This window comes from Macaca thibetana, chromosome 7 (genome assembly GCF_024542745.1).
Source record: "Macaca thibetana thibetana isolate TM-01 chromosome 7, ASM2454274v1, whole genome shotgun sequence".
Taxonomy (NCBI): domain Eukaryota; kingdom Metazoa; phylum Chordata; class Mammalia; order Primates; family Cercopithecidae; genus Macaca; species Macaca thibetana.
In genome coordinates this window covers 125,821,556-125,845,866 of record NC_065584.1, presented here as the reverse complement: position 1 = coordinate 125,845,866, position 24,311 = coordinate 125,821,556, and the positions used below count along the sequence as shown (strand labels likewise).

Sequence of the window (24,311 nt, the reverse complement as noted above, 5' to 3'; positions counted from 1 at the left end):
AGAGAGATGATGTAGGGCCCAGAGATTTGCCTCAAATTATTATTTCCCAATAGGCACCAACAGCAAGTATCTTGAAATTTAAAAATGTTGAAGAAAGGGTGTGGTCAAAATAAGGACAGGGTCACTATCAGGTCAAATGCTAAAACAAAAGCTTTCAAACTTTTTTTTTTTTTTTTTTTTTTGAGACGGAGTCTCGCTCTGTCACCCAGGCTGGAGTGCAGTGGCCTGATCTCAGCTCACTGCAAGCTCCGCCTCCCGGGTTTATGCCATTCTCCTGCCTCAGCCTCCCGAGTAGCTGGGACTACAGGCACCCGCCACCTCGCCCGGCTAGTTTTTTTTGTATTTTTTTAGTAGAGACGGGGTTTCACCGTGTTAGCCAGGATGGTCTCGCTCTCCTGACCTCGTGATCCGCCCGTCTCGGCCTCCCAAAGTGCTGGGATTACAGGCTTGAGCCACCGCGCCCGGCCAGCTTTCAAACTTTCAAACGAGGTCTTAGTTTTAAAAACTTTCAAAGGTTCAAATAAGGCCAGGTGCTAGATCACCTGAGACCAGGAGTTAGAGACCAGCCTGGCCAACATGGTGAAACCCCATCTCTACTAAAAATACAAAAAATTAGCCAGGTGTGGTGGCGGGCGCCTGTAAGCTCAGCTACTCAGGAGGCTGAGGCAGGAGAATTGCTTGAACCCGGGAGGTGGAAGCTGCAGTGGGTTGAGATCGTGCATTGCACTCCAGCCTGGGTGACAGAGTGAGACTCCATCTCAAAAACAAACAGACAAACAAACAAATAAATAAGGCCTGGTGTGGTGGCTCACACTTGTAATCCCAGCACTTTGGGAAGCTAAAGCTTGAGAATCACCTGAGCCAAGGAATTTGAGACCAGCCTAGGCAATGTAGTGGGACTCCTATCTCTACAAATGATTTAAAAAATTAGTTGGGTGTGGTGGTGCACACCTGTACTCTCAGCTACTTGAGAGGCTGAGGTGGAAGGATGGCTGAGCTAGGGAGGTCAACCCTACAGCAGTAAGCTGTAATTGTGCCACTGCACTCCAGCTTGGGCAACAGGAGTGAAACCCTGTCTTAAAAAAAAAAAAAAAAAAAAGAACCAGTAGTTTTGCCATCTTAAAATTTCCCTGTCAGGTTCTTTTAATTATACAAGTGCCTTTTCTTGGTTTGTTTTTGTTTTTGTTTTTTGTTTTTGAGACAGAGTTTCACTCTTGTTGCCCAGGCTGGAGCAACAAGAGTGGCATGATCTCGGCTCACCACAGCCTCCTGGTTCAAGTGATTCTCCTGCCTCAGCCTCCTGAGTAACTGGGATTACAGGCAAGTACCACCATGCCCGGCTAATTTTGTATTTTTAGTAGAGACAAGGTTTCTCCACGTTGGTCAGGCTGGTCTTGAACTCCCCACCTCAGGTGATCCGCCCGCCTTGGCCTCCCAAAGTGCTGGCATTACAGATGTGAGCCACTGCACCTGGCCAATTTTTAAATTCTTTGTACAGATGAGGTCTCACTTTGTTGCCTACGCTGATCTCAAACACCTGGGCTCAAGTGATCCTCCCACCTTGGCCTCCCAAAGTGCTGAGATTACAGGGCATGAGCCACCATGCCCAGCCTACACACGTACGCTTAACTTGGAAGTACTATGGCAGAGACAGGAAGCTATTTCTCTTCCAAATACTTATAGTGTGTTACTAAAAAGATTAACTTGCATATAGGCAGTGATCTTAATCACTAACATAAATCATAATTACCTGAGCTATACCTGTTACAAATGCAGAGTCCAGAGCTCTATCCCCTGAGAGTCTGATTCAGTAGGTCTGGGACGGGAACTGCTGCACTCTCTAAGTCCCAACCCACATTTTAAATAAGCAATCCAGGTGGCTTCTCACACAGAGGTCTGCCCCCACCACCCGGAAAAACCAGCCTAGAAGGCCCACCTATCTCACCTTCAGTAAGGAATAAATTGGAGGTAAAATTTTTGACATAATGGCTCAGATTCCCACCGGAAAACCCAGGGACAAAAGGCCTCTTTACTAACTGCGTTCCATTCAACACTAGATACTCAGTGATCTGTCATGGTTTGTTCCTTCCATAAGTACCATACACTAGACAGTAAGTCTAATGTTATACCCCCAGTGAAGACTCAGAACCAGATGGAGCAGCACAAGGTATTTGGGGCAGGAAAGATCCAGAATGCATTAGGATTCCTAAAGACCCCCAAGCAGGACTGACTGTGAACTTGTGCTAAAGGTCTTTCGTGAAAATGTCTAGAGGGCAGAGATCTTCCTCTTTGATTCTTCTGAGTCTGGCATAGTGCTGAACAGACAAATCGAAGGCATCAGTACCCCCGTTAGGATGCGCAGGGAAAGGGAATTTTTATCTAGTTCCCATCTGATAACAAGAATGCAAATGAGAAGCTGAAGGAGAGGAAGTTGAAATTGCTGTTCAAATGTATTAGGTATTACTTACACATTTTACGTTAATTTCCTTTTACAAATAGATATTCAGAATTGCATTTAAAGTTGCAATTCTGGCCAAGCATAGTGGCTCATGCCTGTAATCCCAGCACTTTGGGAGGTCGAGGTGGGCAGATCACTTGAGGTCAGGAGTTCGAGACCAGCCTGGTCAACATGATAAAACCCTGTCTCTACTAAAAATACAAAACTTAGCCAGGAATGGTGGCAGGCACCTGTAGTCCCAGCTACAAGGAGGCTGAAGCAGGAGAACTGCTTGAACCCAGGAGGCGAAGGTTGCAGTGAGCTGAAATTGTGCTACTGAATTCCAGCCTGGGAAATAGAACAAGACTCCGTCTCAAAAATAAAGAAATAAATAAATAAAGTGGCAATTCCCTCCAGTTCCCACTTTGAAAAAGCTTTTTGTGGATCAGGTAAACTATCTCTACCACGAAAGGAAGCACTCAACTTATTTTATTTATCAGAATTCTGTGGGAAACTAAGGACAATAATTTGCAGTTCAGTTCATTCATCATTTGAACAGATGTCTTGAGAGTGCTTTACCAAGAAATCCCCCCAAATAATCCTTTTAATGTATGTACCAATTTCCTCTAAACTATTCAGTGTACTTTATAAACACGAATTCTAGCACCATGAAAAATGACTGTGAAACATTATCATCTTGCAGTATGAAAAAAATTTTAAATTAACAGATTAAGTTGGTATAGTGGAAACAGTACAGGCTTTGTACTCATGCAGATCTGGGTTCAAATCCCAATGTTACTACTTACTAGCTGTGTGAATTATTTAACTTTTTCAACTTCCATTTTCTTTATGTAAAGTAGGGGAAATAATTCCAAATTTACCATAATGTGAAAACTTGACACTGTAAATAAAACAATTAAAGTGCCTACCCTAGGCATTATATAAATGGTAGCCAATGTTGTTATTATCTGAAACATTCACATTTGTACATGAGAAGATAGAAAAAAAATACATTCTACTCCAATTGCCAGTCTAAAATTATCTACCAATCAAACTTTTACAGTCAAAATTACACTTTTGATATTTTTGTAAACTTCAGGAGCCTTTCAATGAGAACATTTTCAATTGCTGCCCCAAAACAAAGTTTCTATTCCTTAGATAGTCCTACACAGGCCCCATTACTTCTCCACCCCCCACCACCATTTTCAAAGCAGTCCTCTTTCTACAGCACCTCCCCAGTCCTTTTCTTCTTAAAAGTCCTTCCCTTGGCGGGGAGCTGGCAGTGAAGCCGAGATCGCACCACTGCACTCCAGCCTGGGCGACAGTGCGAGACTCCATCCCCACAAAAAAAAAAAAAAAAAAAAAAAGTTCTCCCCTTTTATGCCGTAATGCATTCTTTTTTCTTTCTTTATTTTTCTTTTCTTTTCTTTTCTCTTGTGTGTGTGTGTGTGTGTGTGATAGAGTTTCACTCTTGTTGCCCAGGCTGGAGTGTAATGGCGCAATCTCGGCTCACCGCAACCTCTGCCTCCCGGGTTCAAGAATTCTCCTGCTTCAGCCTCCCGAGTAGCTGGGATTACAGGCATGTGCCACCACGCCCCGCCAGTTTTGTATTTTTAGTAGAGACGGGGTTTCTCCGCGTTGGTCAGGCTGGTCTCGAACTCCCGACCTCAGATGATCCGCCCGCCTTGGCCTCCCAAAGTGCTGGGACTACAGGCGTGAGCCACCGCGCCCAGCCCCTAATACTTTCAAACTGAGACCTCTGGCTTCAGACAAAAGACCCCCAAGAAGCCATTTATAGAAAAACTTTACAATTAGCAAATGCTTGCACTGCCATCAATTGTTACAAACACTTGATCTTTACAATAAACCAATTAGATACACAAGGCTGATGTTACATCTTCATTTAACATTTAAGACCAAAGATACATAGCTAGAAAATAGCATAAGCCCAGCCTAGAATTCAAATTTTCAGACTCCAAGTTCAGTACTCTTTCTACTCAAAACCTACTATCTCTTGCATATTCTTTCTTCACATCATTTGCTTATTAAACATTAGGGAGACCATCTTTGTATCGCCTGGTATCACTAGAGCACTGCTACAAAGAGCAGATTCCTTCCTACAATGTTTTCTAGAGTATATAAACAGTTCAACCCCAAGATACTGAAGCCAAAGGTTACTTTCAGTGCTTTCTGCACAGTCTTCAAGTAAGAAAGAATTCTGGGATGCTGCATGAAAGGGCCAAGAGGAGGCCTGGGCTGTGCACAGTCCCTCCATGTCGCCCTACATAGTTCTCTATTACTCCAGTATCTGCCCTCTTTCCTCCACCCGAGTGTTTTTTTGGGTCTGACACCCCAGCAGGGGCCCTTCTCAAACACAAACGACCCTAGTCTCCAAATAAACTCGTGCCCGCAGCTAAGTCATCCTTGGCAAGCATGGCAGAGGCTCCTAGGAACATTTACGAGTGTCCTTCCTCTCTGTCCACACCCCTTGTCCGAAAAACTTCAATCTTCCAGAGTCCGGATCTTCTCGGCCCTCGCCCCCCACTGCCCGACGCGCACCCTTGCACCTCCTCCAAAACCTCCCAGCCTCCGAGGTTGGCGGGCAATACTTCCTATCTCGCCCAGCCTGGATCTCCTGGACTATACAGCCCGCCGCCCCGATCTGGCCCCGGAAGATCGCGGCCCCTTTCGCTACCCCAGAGCCCGAGGCCCATCAGCCCGGTCCCTGCCCCGCCTCCCCGCCCAAGGCGCCAAGTCCTCGGGGCTCCGTCTCCAGGCCCGGGCCGGTCTCCAAGGCCCCGCACACTCCGGGAAGACAGGAAAGGGGCTGCAGTGGTTCTCAGGGCACCAGGCAAGCTGGGCTGTCTGGTGGGAAGGCTCCAGGCCCGGCCGGCTCCCGGCTCCCGCGGCCCGGACAGCCCTCTGGCTCCGCCGGCCCGCGCCTCCGCGGCCTGCCCTCACCTGATCCAGGTTCTCGTCGCTGCCGCTGTCCTCCGTGTCCGAGTCGATCACGACGCGGCCTTTCCGCTTCTTTACCATGGTGGTCCCCCGGCTCCCACGCCGGCCGCCGCCCGGACTCCCCTCTTGCCCGCCTGCCAGTGGGACCGCCACTGCCGCCGCCGCTGCCGCCGCCGCTCGACCCACACAAAGGCGACCGCGCATGCGCGCTCCGCTCCGCCCCTGGCCCCGCCCCCTGCTCGTCGCACGCCGTTCGCAGGGCGCTTGGTGCCCCGCCCTGCCCCGCCCCCGACGCAGCGTGAGAGGCGGGGCCTTCCCGCCTCCCTGTTTCCCGGCAGGAAATGGTGGTGGCTTTCCCAGCGACTGCCCTGGAGTCCTTGGCTGTGTCTCTGCTACGGAGCCGAAGTTTGGTGGGCTCTCTCCCTATCGGGGGCTGGAGCCGTAGGGATCCAGGTTCTCTCTGAGGGGGCTCACGTGTCTACCGCCTTTCAGCTGTCCGACACTGATGGCGTGTAGGGGTCGACCTAAGGGGCAGACGGCCTGGAAGACATAAGTCGCCTGGACCACGGGATGGACACCGGTTGGGGGCTGGAGCCTGCCGACCGGGTCTGTGCAAGTGACAGCTGAGCTGGGACCTGGAGAATGCATCTGAATTACCCAAAAGGAGAGTAGAGTGTTGCACGCAGAGAGCAGCGTAGGCAAAATGGCTCAGCGATAATAAAGTTGGGTTCGGAGAACTGAAGTTAGTTATGGCCGGAGCAGAGATTGTGGGTAGGGATAGGCGAGAGACGAGGCTGGAGAAGGACACGGCGACTGCGTCAGTCAGAACCTAATAAGTAAGCTGAATTAGGGAGTTTGAAGTTGAGTATTGAAAGATTTTAAACTGAAGAACCACATGATTTGATTTGTGTGTGGTTTTGTGTTTTAGTAGAGACGGGGTCTCCCTATATTGCCCAGGCTGGTCTCGAACTTCTGGGCCCAAGGGATCCTCCCGCCTTGGCCTCCCAAAGTGCTGGGGTTACAGGCGTGAGCTACCGTGCCCTGCCTGATTGGTGGTTATGTTTTTTTGTTTGTTTGTTTGTTTGGAGATGGAATTTCGCTCTTGTCGCCCAGGCTGTAGTGCAATGGCGCAATCTTGGCTCACTGCAACCTCTGCCGCCCGGGTTCAAGCGATTCTCCAGCCTCGGTTCGGAATAGATGGGATTACAGGCGCCCTCCACCACGCCCCACTAATTTTTGTATTTTGAGTAGAGACGGGGTTTCACCATGTTGGCCAGGCTGGTCTCAAACTCCTGACCTCTGGTGATTCACGCGCCTCGGCCTCCCAAAGTGCTGGGATTATAGGCGTGAGCCACTGCGCCCGGCCTGATGCCCGGCCTGATTTGTGTTTTCAAAAGATTACTCTGACAGCAGTATGGGGAATGGACTAAGAGCAGGGAGATCCCTTGGATTGTTGTCTTCTTGGCAAGAGATGAACTAAGGACGAAGCTGTGGGAATGGAAAAAAGTGAATGGATTCTGGATAATTTGGAAGGTAGAATCCCCAGGATTTGGGATAGGGGTAAGGGAAGGAGTGCTCCCAGATACCTACTGATGTTCAGATGCTAGCTTAGGAAGCTAGTGGCAGGTGGGCCGTTCATCAAAAAAATGAAATACAAGAGGAGAGAAGAAGGTTTGGGGAAGTGGTGTGTGTAGGAAATAAGTTCACTTTTATACTTAAGTTTGAGGTCAGCTGATAAAAAGGTCATCTCCAGAAGTTATTTCCTTTAGTGATTAGGAATATAGGGTAGGGGCCGGGTGTAGTGGCTTGCACTTGTAATCCCAGCACTTTGGGAAGCCAAAGATGGTGGATCACCTGAGGTCAGGAGTTTGAGACCAGCCTGGCCAATATGGTGAAACCCCATCTATACTAAAAATACAAAAATTAGGCCGGGCACAGTGGCTCATGCCTGTAATTCCAGCACTTTGGGAGGCAGAGGCAGGTGGATCATGAGGTCAGGAGATCGAGACCAGCCTGACCAACATGGTCAAACCCCATCTCTACTAAAAATACAAAAATTAGCTGGGCATAGTGGCGCATTCCTGTAACCCCAGCTACTTGGGAGGCTGAGGCAGGAGAATCACTTGAACCCAAAGGTGGAGGCTGCAGTGAGACAAAATCGTACCACTGCAGTACAGCCTGGCAACAGACGTGACTCTGTCTCAAAAATATAATAATAATAATAGTAATAACGTGGACCGGGCACGGTGGCTCTTGCCTGTAACCCCAGCGCTTTGGGAGGCCGAGGCAGGTGGATCACAAGGTCAGGAGTTCAAGACCAACTTGGCCAAGATGGTGAAACCCCATTTCTACTAAAAATACAAAAATTAGCCAGACGTGGTGGCAGGTGCATGTAATCCCAGCTACTTGGGAGGCTGAGGCAGAGAATTGCTTGAACCTGGGAGGTAGAGGTTACACTGAGCCAAGATCGCGCCACTGCACTCCAGCCTGGGCAACAATAGCGAGACTCCGTCTCAAAAAAAAAAAAAAAAGGAAAAAAGAAAACAATCGCACTACTGCACTTCAGCCTGGGTGACAGAGTGAGAACCTGTCTCAAAAAAATAAATAAAATAACCTAAATAAAGTCCAACTACCTCTTTACCCTAGAAGAATTTTCCTAAGATATAGCCCATAGACTTTTCTCCCCCAACATATCCTTGGAACCCAGCCCATGGCCAAGATGACCCCGAATCACCAGCCCAGCTTCCCTATGTCTAGCCACCCTGAAGCCTGTGGTGCCCTTCTGGAGGACCCTCTTTAAATGTGTTAATACACAGTATTGCTAAAAAGAAAGCCATAACATGGTCAGTGGCCCTTGACTGGAATTAATAAAAGTATGTTCTTTGAGTGAAATCTGTACATTGTGATCTTTCTGCAAAAGGTCTTCTAATGATTCACATACTGAAGTTAGTCCATACTGAGACTAATCAATGTCTAAATTTAGTGAATAAACATCGCTTTAAACTCCCTCTTGAATCAGCTTCCCAGAGAACCCAACCAGTGAAAGTTTCCAATTAGTAAAATGAGGATAATGATAGTGTCCGTCTCTTTGGGTTCTTACAAGGTGTAAGTTACAAAGCAGGCCTGGAGGCACGGGTCTATGGTCCCAGTTACTTGGGAGGCTAAGGTAGGAGGAGCAGTTGAGTTCAGGAGGCCGAATCCATCCTTGGCAACATAGGGAAACCACGTCTCAGAAAAAAATAGTAAGTTAGGCCAAGCCGAGTGTGGTGGCTCACACCTGTAATCCCAACACTTTGGGAGGTCAAGGCGGGCGGATTACCTGAGGTCAGGAGTTCGAGACCAGCCTGGCCGACATGGTGAAACCCCATCTCTACTAAAAATACAAAAAAAAAAAAAAAAATTAGCTGTGCGTTGTGGCAGGTGCGTGTAATCCCAGCTACTCAGGAGGCTGAGGCAGGAGAATCACTTGAACCCAGGAGGCGGAAGTTGTAGTGAGCTGAGATCACACCATTGCACTCCAGCCTGGGCAACAAGAGTGAAACTCCATCTCAAAATCTAAAAAATAATAATAAAAGTAAGTTAGGCGAGGCGTGGTGGCTCATGCCTGTAATCCTAGCACCTTGGGAGACCAAGGAGGGTGAATCACTTGAGGTCAGGAGTTCAAGACCAGTCTGGCCAACATGGTGAAACCCTGTCTCTACTAAAAATACAAAATTAGACAGGTATGGTGGCATGCATCTGTAGTCTCAGCTACTCAGTAGGCTGAGGTAGGAGCATTGCTTGAACCTGGAAGGCAGAGGTTGCAGAGAGCCGAGATCGCATCACTGCACTCCAACCTGGGCAACAGAACGAGACCCCATTTCAAAACAAAACAAAACAAGACAAAAAAACAGTACTCTCCCTTATCTAATCTTATAATTTTTTTTTTTTTTTTTTTTTGAGACAGGGTCTTGCACTGTCACCCAGGCTGGAGTGCAGTGGTATGATCATGGCTCATGGTAGCCTTAGACTCCTGGGCTCAAGCAATCCTCCCACCTCAGCCTACCAAGTAGCTGGGACTACAGGCGTGTGCCAACATACTCTGCTAATTTTTTTATTTTTATTTTTTGTAGAGACAAGATCTCACTATGTTGCCCAAGCTGGTCTCAAATTCCTATCCTCAAGTGATCTTTCTGCCTCAGTCTCTTAAGTGTTGGGATTGGCCGGGCGCGGTGGCTCACACCTATAATCCTAGCACTTTCGGAGGCTGAGACGGTCGGATCACGAGGTCAGGAGATCGAGAGCACGGTGAAACCCCGTCTCTACTAAAAATACAAAAATTAGCCGGGCGTGGTGGCGGGTGCCTATAGTCCCAGCTACTCAAGAGGCTGAGGCAGGAGAATGTCGTGAACCCAGGAGGCGGAGCTTGTAGTGAGCCGAGATCGCACCACTGCACTCCAGCCTGGGCAACAGAGAGAGACTCCGTCTCAAAAAAACAAAAGTGTTGGGATTACAGCATGAGCCACCATATCCGGCCCAATCTTACAATTTGGTCCTCTTGATCAGCCACCCTCAGAATCCAGTCCTTTGCTACTCTCCCAGCTCCTGCCACTACCTGCTTGGCTAGTTCTTGCAGCTCTTTTGGCCTATAGTCCTTTGCCTCCTTTACTAAGCCCAATAAGTCCCCCACTGGGTTATGTGGTGACTTAACCCTATATAAGTCTAGTGACCAGGAGAGGGGTAAGAGCAGATTCTGAGGGGAAGGAGAAATCCTGCCATCCTGCCAGGGACAAGCCTCTGCAGTGTCTAAAAGGAGAAAAGGAGTGCTGGATGGAAGATATTTCTGCAGATTCAGAAGGTTCGGGAGTAGCTGAGATTTCAAATTCTTTAGGAGCATTAACCAGATATCCCCATCTCATTTGTCATGGTCCTATTATTTCTCAACTAGGGCCTGGCCTTTGGCTTAGGCACACTGCCTTGCTTGGGAGTTTAACCTTATTGGAGCTCTGGCTACTCTGATGATTATCCTCAGGCTCAGATTTCCTTGACCTCTTACTGCAGGTATTGAAAGTCTCTTTATTGTATTGTATTGTATTGTATTGTATTGTATTGTATTGTATTGTATTGTATTGTATTTATTTATTTTAATTTTTTTGAGGCAGAGTTTTGCTCTTGTTGCCGAGGCTGGAGTGCAATGGCACGATCTCGGCTTACCGCAACCTCTGCCTCCCAGGTTCAAGCGATTCTCCTGCCTCAGTCTCCTGAGTAGCTGGGATTACAGGTATGCACCACAACGCCCGGCTAATTTTGTATTTTTAGTAGAGACGGGGTTTCTCCATGTTGGTCAGGCTGGTCTTGAACTCCTAACCTCAGGTGATCCACCCGCCTCGGCCTCCCAAAGTGCTGGGATTACAGGCGTGAGCCACCACGCCCGGCCAATTGTATTTATTTTTATTTTTTAAAGACAGGGTCTTGCTCTGTGCCCCCAACTGGAGTACAATGGCACCGTCATGGCTCATTGCAGCCTCAACCTCCTAGGCTCAAACAGTCCTCCCATCTCAGCCTCCTGAGTAGCTGATACTACAGTGCGCCACTACACTCGGCTACTTTTTGTATGTTTTTGCAGAGACAGGGTCTCCCTGTGTTGCCCAGGCTGGTCTTGAACTCGTGGGCTCAAGCAGTCCTCCCACCTCAGCATCCCAAAGTGTTTGGATTACAGACGTGAGCCACTGTGCCTGGATTTAAATAATGTACTTTAAAAAAAATAATAATAATGTGGCCGGGCGCGGTGGCTCAAGCCTGTAATTCCAGCACTTTGGGAGGCCGAGACGGGCGGATCATGAGGTCAGGAGATCGAGACCATCCTGGCTAACACGGTGAAACCCCGTCTCTACTAAAAAAATACAAAAAACTAGCCGGGCGCGGTGGTGGGCGCCTGTAGTCCCAGCTACTTGGGAGGCTGAGGCAGGAGAATGGCGTAAACCCGGGAGGCGGAGCTTGCAGTGAGCTGAGATCCGGCCACTGCACTCCAGCCTGGACGACAGAGCGAGATTCCGTCTCAAAAAAAAAAAAAAAAAATGTACTATTATAGTTTTTGTTTTGTTTTGTTTTGTTTTTTGTTTTTGAAACAGAGTCTTGTTCCATTGCCCAGGGTGGAATACAGTGACAGGATCATGGTTCACAGAGTAGCTGGGACAACAGGCGCTCCACCATGCCCAGCTAATTTTTAAATATTTTTGTAGAGACAAGGTCTCACCATGGTGCCCACATTGGTCTTGAGCTCCTGGGCTCAAGTGATCCTCTTGCCTTGGACTCCCAAAGTGCTAGGATTAAAGACATGAGCCAACATGCCCAGCCAAATTTATTTTTTAAAGTTCAAAATTAATACATGTCCGCTGTAGATAAGAAGCCCAAATCCAGAAGTATATAAAGTAAAAAGGAGGTCCTCACCCTCATCCCTCTTCTCTCCCAATCTCATTCTCTAGGAAAAACTCCTATGACTAGTTTAGTGCATATTGTTCCAGACCTCTTAGGGAATACATGTAAACACACCCCAGAACAGAATCATGCAACATGTGTTATCCTATAATGTGGTTTCTCCCTGCAGCGTTAGACTGGTTTGAGTGCCACGCCAAAGTGGCACCAGGGAGTGTGAGAAAATGCTTTGTATAACCATGGGGTAATGTCTACCACCAGAGGCCTGAGTTCCATGACTAAAAGACACATGGTAAGTATATATTAAATGGGAATCCTTGCCTTCTTTGTATTTAATTGCTTTCTCCTGGTAAGTGAGAACTAATTTTTTTTCCTATGCAAGTGTCCATCATCTCAAAGTTTTGTTTTGTTTTGTTTTACTTTGTTTTGTTTTGAGACTGAGTCTCACTCTGTCACCCAGGCTGCAATGCAGTGGCACAATCACAGCTCACTGCAGCCTCAACCTCCCAGGCCCCAGCGATCTCGCAACTCAGCCTCCCAAGTAGCTGAGACCAGAGAAATGCACCACCACACCTGACTTTTTTTTTTTTTTTTTTGTAGCGATGAGATCTCCGTATGTTGCCCAGGCTGATCCCAAACTCCTAAGCTTAAGTGATCCACCCACCTTGGCCTCCCAAAGTGTTGGGCAGGCATGAGCCACTGTGCTGAGCTGGGAACTAATTTTAAGATGCTGTAAGTTCAGCCTTCTCTCTGGCCTCTCTCAGGGTAACTCTGTAGTTCATAACCTTTTGTTCCTACCTCAGCACACATAACAGGCTGTCTTTTATTGGATATACACATATCCTGAAGTGTCCAGTGTACTTAAAAACAGATCTCAGAAAAGCATATCAGAATGCCAAGGGGTGAAAGGGATGGTACCATAGGGACAATCTTATATCTTCAAAGTTATTTGTATTTTTGTGTTAATTAATTTGTATTGTCATTATTTTTTTAGAAATGGGGTTCTGCTCTGTCGCCCAGGCTAGATCTGAACACCCGGGCTCAAGCTATCCTCTACCTCGCTGAAATTATTTTTATAAGTTAGTTATTTGCCAACTTTGATTCTTGAGTATGATTAATCACTCATTACCTGAGATGTATATCACAGCTAACTGTAACATGCTTGGAACCACGAATACAAGTGAACCCCCTGCAATTTAAATACTTGCTTTATCAAAGCCAAACTTGTGAGCTTATCAACACAGGATTCCATGGTTTACACATTTATGTGTCATTCAACTAAGAAACCTGCTCTGTTAGGCATTGAACCAGCTACTGAGGAAACAAAGATGGACAAGACACCATTCCTGTTTGCAACCTGATACAGTAGTTCTCCAACTTTAGTGAGAATTACCTGGGAGCTTGATAAAATGCAAAGTCTGATTTAGTAGGTGAAGTCAAGAAATTTGCTTTTTTTTTTTTAAATGGAGTCTCACTCTGTAGCCCAGGCTGTAGTGCAGTGGCACCATCTTGGCTCACTGCAACCTCTGCCTCCTGGGTTCAAGCAGTTCTCTGCCTCAGCCTCCCGAGTAGCTGGGATTATAGGTGCCCACCACCACATCCAGCTAATGTTTGTATTTTTAGTAGAAGCGGGGCTTCATCATCTTGCCCAGGCTGGTCTTGAACTCCTGACCTCGTGATCCACCTGCCTCAGCTTCCCAAAGTGCGAAATTTGCTTTTTTTTTTTTTTGAGATGGAGTCTTGCTCTGTCACCTAGACTGGAGTGCAGTAGCGTGATCTTGGCCCACTGCAACCTCCGCCTCCCAGGTTCAAGCAATTTTTCTGCCTCAGCCTCCTGAGTAGCTGGGACTACAGGTGCGCGCCACCACGCCCAGCTAATTTGCATATTTTTAGTAGAGATGGGGTTTCACCGTGTTGGCCAGGATGGTCTTAATCAATCTTGTGAACCACCTGCCTCTGTCTCCCAAAGTGCTGGGATTACAGAGGTGAGCCACCAAGCCCGGCCAAAATTTGCATTTTTAACAGATGCCTAGAGTGATTTCCTTGTAAGTTATGAGAGGGACTCATTTTGAAAAACACTGGACACACAGAGAGAAGCCTAAAACTCATGTGAAGAGTTCAGGTTCAGAGATTCTTTTCTGTCCCTACATTTCCTGAAAAAGTCAGTGCATGCACATGATAACAAGGTATTTCAAAAGCTGAAACTAGGGTGACCTCAGAGAACGACTTGGCAAGATGCAAAATGCAGAAGAATGTAGCCCTCTATAAATCAGTTATAAATTCCTCTATCAATACAGAGGAGTTTTCAGAAGGTCCTAAATCATTGATCTACTCAATTTACTAATATTTATTAAGTGCCTACGTTGTCCCAGGCACAGATGAGCATTTTCTTCTGTTTAAAGCTCCTTCTATGTCCTATGTTTTGTTACTTCTGTTTTTCAGAAGCATTACTCTATTGATTATTGCTCTGAGTTTCTTGGTTCTGTGCCTTCAGTCTCTCTCAGCTGGCTCCCTTTTTTTTTTTTTTTTGAGACAGAGTCTCACTCTGTTGCCCAGGCTTGAGTGCAGTGGCACGATCCCACCTCACTGCAACCTTCACCTCTCAGGTTCAAGCGATTCTCCTGCCTCAGCTGTCTGAGTAGCTGGGATTACAGGCACCCTGGTTTCTTTTTAACATATCTCTTTCATCTAAAAAATAAAAATGTGGGCCGTCGAGGTGGCTCACTCCTGTAATCCCAAAACTTTGGGAGGCCGAGGTGGGCCGATCATCTGAGGTTAGGAGTTTGAGACCAGCCTGACCAACATGGAGAAACCCTGTCTCTACTAAAAATACAAAATTAGCCGGGCATGGTGGCACATGCCTGTAATCCTAGCTACTCAGGAGGCTAAGGCAGGAGAATCGTTTGATTCCAGGAGGCAGAGGTTGCAGTGAGCTGAGACTGCACCATTGCACTCCAGCCTGGGCAACAAAAGCGAAACTCCATCTCAAAAAAAAAAAAAAAAAAAAAGTAAAAATGTCGGCCGGGTGTGGTGGTGGCTTATGCCTGTAATCCCAGCACTTTGGGAGACCGAGGTAGGTGGATAACAAGGTCAAAAGGTCGAGACCATCCTGACCACCATGGTGAAACCCTGTCTCTACTAAAACTACAAAAATTAGCCAGGCATGGTGGCACATGCCTGTAATCCCAGCTGCTCAAGAGGCTGAGGCAGGAGAATCGCTTGAACCTGGGAGGTGGAGATTACAGTGAGGTGAGATCACACCACTGCACTCCAGCCTGGGTGACAGCGAGACTCCATCTCAAGAAAAATAAAATATATATTAAAAAAAAAAAAAAAGCCTCCTGCATGCTGACTTCATGTTCTGTTTTCTTCCTCCACAGCTGTATCAGTTAGGATGCTTTTGGCTACAAGTAACAGAAAACTCAACACAAGCTAGCTTAAACAAAATAATCTTGACTCACGTGACTGAAAAGTCCAGAAGCAGGTCTGGCCTCAGGGAATGCCTGATTCAGCAGCATAGATACTGTCAGAAGTCTGGCTTCTTTCTGTTCTTGGCTCTGCCTTAATCCTTGGTGTCCCAACTCATCCACAGGCAGGAGAATCACTTGAACCTGGTAGGCAGAGGTTGCATGCCAGTCTGGGTGACGGAGCGAGACCCCGTCTCAAAAAAACAAAACAAAACAAAACAAAAAAAACAAAGAGGAAATGCTGCTTAGCAACCAAAATGCTGGGAATATAGGTGCCTGCCACCACACCCAACTATTTCTTTCTTTCTTTTTTTTTTTTTTTGTAGAGATGAAGTCTCCTTATGTTGCTCAGGCTGGCCTTGAACTCCTCACTTCAAGTGATCCTCCTGCCTAGGCCTCCCAAATTGTTGAGATTACAGGTGTGAATCATTGTGCCTGGCCAGAGCCATGCTATGAAAGTATAGGCCACACCCTTGGTTGTACTCTTTCATCTTCCATTTATTCCTTAGCCTTGATGACAGGACAAGAATTGTTTCCCATGCCAAGGTCACTAATTATTACCATATCCATTGTTCCTTCTCAGTTCTTACCTTATTTGACTTCCCTGTGTCATTGGCCCTGTTTACTTCCCTTTCTTGACTCCTTTGCTTTAGGTGATGCAACTTTCTTTTTTTTTTTTTCTTTTTTTTTTTTTTTGAGACAGAGTCTCTCTGTGTCCCAGGCTAGAGTGCAGTGGTGTAATCCCAGCTCACTGCAACCTCTGCCTCCCTGGTTCAAGCAATTCTCCTGTCTCAGCCTCCTGAGTAGCTGGGATTACAGGCATGTGCCACCACATCTGGCTAATTTTTGTATTTTTAGTAGAGACAGAGTTTTGCCATGTTGACCAAGCTGGTCTCAAACTCCTGACCTCAAGTGAAGACCCACCGGGCTTGGTCTCACAAAGTGCTGGGATTATAGGCATGGGCCACCACATCTGGCCTTGTGATGTAGCTTTCTCTAGGTTCTGCTTCTATCACTCTGGCCACTCTTTTTTTTTTGAGACACAGTCTCGCTCGGTTGCCCAGGCTGGAGTGCAGTGGCGCCATCTCGGCTCACTGCAAGCTCTGCTTCCAGGTTCACGCCATTCTCCTGCCTCAGCCTCCCGAGTAGCTGGGACTACAGGCACCCGCCGCTATGCCTGGCTAATTTTCTTTTTTTGTATTTTTAGTAGAGAGGGGGTTTCACTGTGTTAGGCAGGATGGTCTTGATCTCCTGACCTCATGATCTGCCTGCCTCAGCCTTCCAAAGTGCTGGGATTACAGGCGTGAGCCACTGCGCCCTGCTTTTTTTTTTTTTTTTTTTTTTTTTTTTTGAGACAGAGTTTTGCTCTTGTCACCCAGGCTGGGGTGCAATGGTACGATCTTGGCTTACTGCAACCTTCGCCTCCCAGGTTCAAGTGATTCTCCTGCCTCAGCCTCCCAAGCAGCTGGGACTACGGGTGCCCACCACCACACCCTGCTAATTGTATTTTTGTAGAGATAAGGCTTCACCATGTTGGCCAGACTGGTCTCGACCTACTGAACTCAGGTGATCCACCCTCCTCAGCCTCCCAAAGTGCTGGGATTACAAGCATGAGCCACTCAGCCTGGCCTCTTTGTCTTTGTTTTGTTTTGTTTTGAGACAGGGTCTCTCTCTGTCACCTAGGCTGAAGTGCGGTTGGAGTGCCGTGGTGTACTCTCAGCTCACTGCAACCTCAGCCCTCCACGTAGCTGGGATTACAGGTGTGTGCCAACACATATGGCTGATGTTTGTATTTTTAGTAGAGATGGGGTTATACCATGTTGCCCATGCAGGTCTCAAACTCTTGGCCTCAAGCGATCCGCCCGCCTCAGCCTCGAAAAGTGCTGGGGTTACAAGTGTGAGCTACCATACAGCAACCGGAAAATGTTGCTTTTTTTTTTTTTTGAGACGGAGTCTCGCTCTGCCGCCCAGGCTGGAGTGCAATGGCCGGATCTCAGCTCACTGCAAGCTCCGCCTCCCAGGTTCACGCCATTCTCCTGCCTCAGCCTCCCAAGTAGCTGGGACTACAGGCACCCGCCACCACGCCCGGCTAGTTTTTTGTATTTTTTAGTAGAGACGGGGTTTCACCGTGTTAGCCAGGATGGTCTCAATCTCCTGATCTCGTGATCCACCCGTCTCGGCCTCCCAAAGTGCTGGGATTACAAGCTTGAGCCACCGCGCCCGGCCAATGTTGCTTTTCTTTCTTTTTTTTTTTTTTTTTTTTTTGAGACGAAGTCTCACTCTGTCGCCCAGGCCGGAGTGCAGTGGCCGGATCTCAGCTCACTGCAAGCTCCGCCTCCCGGGTTTACGCCATTCTCCTGCCTCAGCCTCCCGAGTAGCTGGGACTACAGGCGCCCGCCACCGTGCCCGGCTAATATTTTTTTTGTATTTTTAGTAGAGACGGGGTTTCACCGTGTTAGCCAAGATGGTCTCGATCTCCTGACCTCGTGATCTGCCCGTCTTGGCCTCCCAAAGTGCTGGGATTACAGGCTTGAGCCACCGCGCCCGGCCTGCTTTTCTATCTTAGGTCTTTTCTCTTGTTAGTCTGCCTACTCTATAACATCCAGCCATTGCCTAGTATGATGTCTGGCACATAGTTGTACTCAAACATTTACTGAGTGAATTAATGACTAGATATTCACTCAGGGCTTGAAAGCTATTCTGCGGATATAATCCCCAAGACTATCCAACCAGCCAATTTGGCTCCCCAGACATGTCAACAGACCTACTGCATATCCCTACCCAGATATCCCACAAGTATCTCAGATTAACATGTATAAACTAGGCCAGGTGCTGTTGCTCATGCCTCGGATCCCAGCACTTTGGGAGGCTGAGGCGGGCAGATCATGAGGTCAGGAGATCGAGACCATCCTGCCCAACATGGTGAAACCTCTTCTCTACTAAAAATATGAAAAATTAGCTGGGTGTGGTGGCATGCACCTGTAGTCCCAGCTACTTGGGAGGCTGAGGCAGTAGAATTGTTTGAACCAGGGAGTTGGAGGTGGCAGTGAGCCGAGATCACACCACTGTACTCCAGCCTAGCAACAGAGCAAGACTCTGTCTCCAAAAAAAAAAAAAAAAAAAAAAAAAAAAAAAGGCTGGGCACGGTGGCTCACGCCTGTAATCACAGCACTTTGGGAGGTGAAACCCCGTCTCTACTAAAAATACATAAAAAATTAGCCGGGCATGGTGGTGGGCACCTGTAGTCCCAGCTACTCAGGAGGCTGAGGTGGGAGAACGGCATGAACCCGGGAGGCGGAGCTTGCAGTAAGCCAAGATTACGCCACTGCCCTCCAGCCTGGGCGACACAGCGAGACTCAGTATTAAAAAAAAAAGTATAAACTAACCTCCTTATCCTTATCTCTGAACTTGTTCTTCCTTTATTACTCCCTATATTATTATTACTATTTTTTGAGATGGAGTCTTGCTCTGTCACCCAGGCTAGAGCACAGTGGCGTGATCTCAGCTCACTACAACCTTCACCTCCCTGGTTCAAGTGATTATCTCACCTCAGCCTTCTGAGTAGCTGGGACTGCAGGTGCACACCACTATGCCCAGGTAATTTTTGTATTTTTAGTAGAGACGGGTTTTTACCATGTTGGGCAAGCTGGTCTGGAACTCCTGACCTGAGGTGATCCGCCCACCTCAGCCTCCCAAATTGCTGGGATTACAGGTGTGAGCCACCCCACCTGGCCTATGTTAATTGATGCAATCACTGTCCATTTTGTTATCTAAACCTGCCCCCTGTTAACCTTCCTCAGAACTCCCCCTCTTAAGCCTACTAAGCTTCCTAAGCCTCATGATTCTATCTTCTTTTTTTTTTTTTTTTTTTTTTTTTTGAGACGGAGTCTCGCTCTGTCACCCAGGCTGGAGTGCAGTGGCACGATCTCGGCTCACTGCAAGCTCCGCCTCCCAGGTTTACGCCATTCTCCCGCCTCAGCCTCCGGAGTAGCTGGGACTACAGGCGCCTGCCACCTCGCCCGGCTAGTTTTTTTTTTGTATTTTTAGTAGAGACGGGGTTTCACCGTGGTCTCGATCTCCTGACCTTGTGATCCGCCCGCCTCGGCCTCCCTAAGTGCTGGGATTACAGGCATGAGCCACCGCGCCCAGCCTATCTTCTTTTTTTTTTGAGACAGAGTCTTGCTCTGTCGCCCAGGCTGGAGTGCAGTGGCATGATCTTGGCTCACTGCAACCTCTGCCTCCCAGGTTCAAGCAATTCTCCGGCCTCAGCCTCCTGAGTAGCTGGGATTACAGGTACATGCTACCAAGCCTGGCTAATTTTTGTATTTTTAAGTAGAGACAAGGTTTCACCATGTTGCTCAGTCTGGTCTCGAACTCGTGACCTCATGATCCACTGGCCTCGGCCTCCCAAAGTGCTGGGATTACAGGCATGAGCCACTGTGCCGGGCCATGATTCTGTCTTCTTAATACATCTCACTATCCCCTTTATTTATCCCCACTGCTGCTGCCTCTTTAATGCTTTATTTTTATTTATTTATTTATTTATTTATTTATTTTTATTTTTTACTTTTTTGAGATAGAGTCTTTCTCTGTCGCCCAGGGTAGAGTACAGTGGTGCGATCCTGGCTCACTGCGACCTCCACCTCTTGGGTTCAAGTGATTCTTATGCCTCAGCTTCTGGAGTAACTGGGATTACAAGTGCCCACCACCACACTCGGCTAATTTTTGTATTTTTAGTAGAGAGGGGTTTCACCACGTTGGCCAGACTGGTCTCTAACTCCTGACCTCAAGTGATCCACCCACCTTGACCTCCCAAAGTGCTGGGATTACAGGTATGAGCCACCACGCCTGGCCTCTTTAATACTTTAATCTATAGTATTAGTATTGCATTAGTCTCCTTACCTTCTTTTTCTTTCTTTCTTTTCCTTTTTCTTTCTTCTTTTTTTTTTTTTTTTTTTTTTTTTTTTTTTTTTTGTTTTTTAGAGACAGTGTCTTGCTCTTTTGCCTAGACTGGAGTGCAGTGACAGGATCATAGCTCACTGCAGCCTTGACCTCCTGGATTCAAGTGATCCTTCGATCTTAAGCTTCTGGAGTAGCTAAAACTATAGGCATGTTCCATCACACTTGGATATATTATATACACACACACACACACATACATGTTTTTTTTTTTTTTCAGGCTGGTCTTGAACTCCTGGGCTCAAAGATCCTCCTGCCTCAGGCTCCCAAACTGCTGGATTACAGGCATGAGCCACTGCACTTGGTCCTTTCTGTCTTCCCAGTTTCTATGCCATCTTCATCCCCTAAAGCCATCATGTGACTTCTTCTTAGAGAATATTTTAAAAATAACCTGGTTTGTATTTCTCCTTTCCATGAGCACCCCTTTGTCCACAGGATAAAATAAAAACTTGGGTTTGGTGTATAATATACTTTGTGTTGTGGTCTGGCCCAGACCACCTCTATAATAGTTATTTTCAAACTGTGAGTGGTGACCGATTTGCAGGTCATGAAATACATTTCGTGGTCACAGGTAACCATATTTTTTGTTTGTTTATTTGTTTGTTTTTGAGACAGAGTCTGGGTCTGGGTCTCAGTTGTGGGGTCATGGCTCACTGTAGCCTTGACCTCTTGGGCTCAAGTGATCCTCCCTCCTTAGCCTCCCGAGTAGCTGGAGCCACAGGTGTGTTCCACCATGCCTGGCAAATTTTATTTTACTTTATTGTAGAGACTGAGTCTTGCTACGTAGCCCAGGCTGGTCTTGAACTCCTGGGCTCAAGTGACCTGCTTCCCTTAGTGACCCAAAGTGCTAGGATTATAGGCGTGAGCCGCCACACCCAGCCAAATAACCATGATTAAATTGTAACATAATAGGTTGGGCTTGGTGGCTCATGCCTGTAATCCTAGCAAGTTCGGAGGCCAAGGTGGGTGCATCACCTGAGGTCAGGAGTTTGACCAACATGGTGAAACCCCATCTTTACTAAAAATACAACAATTAGCTGGGCATGGTGGCACATGCCTGTAATCCCAGCTACTTGGGAAGCTGAGGCAGGAGAATTTCTTGAACCTGGGAGGTAGAGGTTGCAGTGAGCTGAGATCAAGCCACTGCACTTTGGCCTGGGCAACAGAGTGAGACCCTGTCTCAAAAACAAACAAACAAAAGTAATATAATATAATTGAAACTATTGGAGTATATTACATAGATTAATGGAAGTATTGTATGTTTCATTTCTTTTTTTTTTGCGGGGGGGACGGAGTTTTGCTCTTCTTGCCCAGGCTGGAGTGCAATGGCACAATCTTGGCTCACAGCAACCTCTGCCTCCCATGTTCAAGCTATTCTCCTGCCTCAGCCTCCCCAGTAGCTGGGATTACAGGCATGTGCCACCACACCCAGCTAATTTTGTATTTTTAGTAGAGACAGGTTTTCTCCATGTTGGTCAGGCTTGTCTCAAACTCCTGATCTCAGGTGATCCACCTGCCTCGGCCTCCCAAAGTACTGGGATTACAGGCATGAGCCACCGTGCCTGGCCTGTATGTTTCATTTATATATTGTGTAAATCAGGATAGGCTAAGTTTTGCTGCAGTAACAAATAGTACCAAAAATCTCAGTAGGGTAACAGAGCAAAACTTATTTTTCACTCATACAAAGTCTACTGCAAATCTCAGAGATGTAACTGTTCTCTTCTTGTTGCTTTATTGATGCAGGGTGTTTCAGTCTTGTGGCGCATCAGTCTCAATATATGCTTTCACAATAACTGCTACAGGGAAAGAGAACACTGGATCATCTTTTTTTTTTTTTCTTTTTTGAGACAATTTCATTCTGTCGCCCAGGCTGGAGTGTAGTGGTGTGATCTTGGCACATTGCACCCTCTGTCTTCCAAGTTCAAGCAATTCTTCTGCCTCAGACTCCCAAGTAGCTGGGGTTACAGGCGCCTGCCACCATGCTCAGCTAATTTTTGTATTTTTAGTAGAGACGGGGTTTTGCCCATGTTGGCCAGGCTGGTCTCGAACTCCTGACCTGAAATGATCCGCCTGCCTTGGTCTCCCAAAGTGTTGGGATCGCAGATATGAGCCACCGGGCCCGGCTTCACTGGATGCTCTTGAACGTGAAATGAAATGCTTTGGCCAGGAATGATAAATGTCGCTTCTGCTCATAATCTATTGGCCAGAGCTAGTCATGTGACTGCCTAATTGCAGAGAAGTATTATCCTCCAATATGCCCAGAAGTACAGACTAAGTGGATGTGGGTGAGTGCTAGAAAATGCCACCACATATATATGTATGTATACACTAGATCATAGTAAATTACGTTTCTCGTTGTGGGTCACAGCAAAAAATAGTTGAGAAACTGCTATCCTGCTTCCCTCTCCTGCTCTCACCTCATCCTTCAATCCAAATTGGTGCATAGAGCTTACCAGACCTGCATTCAGAGGCCACTTGCTTATCTCTGTGAACTCGGTTGGGTCACCTAACCTCTCTGAGTTTCATTCCCTTCAGGGGTAAAGGAGGGAAATAACATCTGTCTTACAAGATTGTGGTGATTTTTTTTTTGTTTTTTGAGACGGAGTCTCGCTCTGTCGCCCAGGCTGGAGTCCAGTGGCACGATCTCGGCTCACTGCAAGCTCCGCCTCCTGGGTTCAAGCAATTATCCTGCCTCAGCCTCCCAAGTAGCTGGGATTACAGGCGTGCGCCCCCATGCCCGGCTAATTTTGTATGAGTAGAGACGGGGTTTTTCCATGTTGGTCAGGTTGGTGTCAAACTCCTGAACTCAGGTGAGTCATCTGCCTTGGCCTCCCAAAGTGCCGGGATTACAGGCGTGAGCCACCGTGCCCGGCCAGCCCATGGTAAGTCTTAAGAGATATGGTATTGTAAGTGCATATCCCTGGGCTTGACTCTATGTTGCTTTTAGACAGTAGACATCGGGCTGGTGCGATGGCTCACGCCTGGAATCCCAGCACTTGGGAGGCCGAGGTGGGCAGATTATGAGGTCAAGAGATGGAGACCATCCTGACCAACATGGTGAAACCCTGTCTCTACTAAAAATACAAAAATTAGCTGGGCATGATGGCACGCCCCTGTAGTCCCAGTTACTCAGGAGGCAGGAGAATCATTTGAACCTGGAAGGCAGAGGTTGCAGTGAGCTGAGATTGTGCCACTGCACTCCAGTCTGGCGACAGAGGGAGATTCCGTCTGGGGGAAAAAAAAAAAAGAGAGACAGTAGAAATCATCACTATTCTGACAAGCGGCAGTCTTCCATTTCTGCGGGCACACGGTCTGTTTCGTAACTCCCTGCCTTTGCATATACATGTTCCCTCACCTGGAGTGCCCTTCTGCCTCCCATCTGTCTGTTAAATGCCTTATCCTTCAATGCTCAGTTCATGTTCTTCCTCTAGGAACTACTAGCTAACTCAGAGAAGCAGACATGATACAATGTAATGAATAATGAGCATGTATCCTGGATTTAGCAGACAGACATGGTTTGAATCCCAGCTCTGCCACTTCAACAGCTGTGACAAGCATGTGACTAGCATGTTACTTAACATCTGTTTTCTTACTTGGGAAATAGGTGTAATATGAGTACCTACTTCACAGAATTGTTCTGAGAATGAAAAGAGAAAATGCCTGAGAAGTGTTAAACTCAATGTCTAGCCCATAAGTACTCATTACACCCTTCTTTGGGCCAGTCTTTTTTTTTTTTTTTTTTTTGAGACGGAGTCTGGCTCTGTCGCCCAGGCTGGAGTGCAGTGGCCAGATCTCAGCTCACTGCAAGCTCCGCCTCCCGGGTTCCCGCCATTCTCCTGCCTCAGCCTCCCGAGTAGCTGGGACCACAGGCACCGCCACCTCGCCCGGCTAATTTTTTGTGTTTTTAGTAGAGACGGGGTTTCGCCGTGTTAGCCAGGATGGTCTCGATCTCCTGACCTTGTGATCCGCCCGTCTCGGCCTCCCAAAGTGCTGGGATTACAGGCTTGAGCCACCGCGCCCGGCCTGGGCCAGTCTTGTACCTAATACCTCCCTCTACTATAGTTTCTAACTGTGCT

General features: G+C 47.3%; 1 protein-coding gene across 1 annotated transcript in view; it reads right to left on the bottom strand.

Moving 5' to 3' along the window:
• The window catches only part of RTF1 (RTF1 homolog, Paf1/RNA polymerase II complex component), a 73,055-nt gene extending 64,974 nt beyond the window's left edge, over positions 1-8,081 (bottom strand). Inside the window, exons 1-2 of the mRNA XM_050799448.1 lie at positions 8,078-8,081; positions 5,399-5,608 (exon numbers count right to left, since the gene is read on the bottom strand). Coding sequence (XP_050655405.1) covers positions 5,399-5,599 — 201 coding nt within the window. The 5' untranslated portion in view covers positions 5,600-5,608; positions 8,078-8,081. The remainder of the gene's footprint in view (positions 1-5,398; positions 5,609-8,077) is intronic.
• Between the last annotated feature and the right edge of the window lie 16,230 nt (positions 8,082-24,311).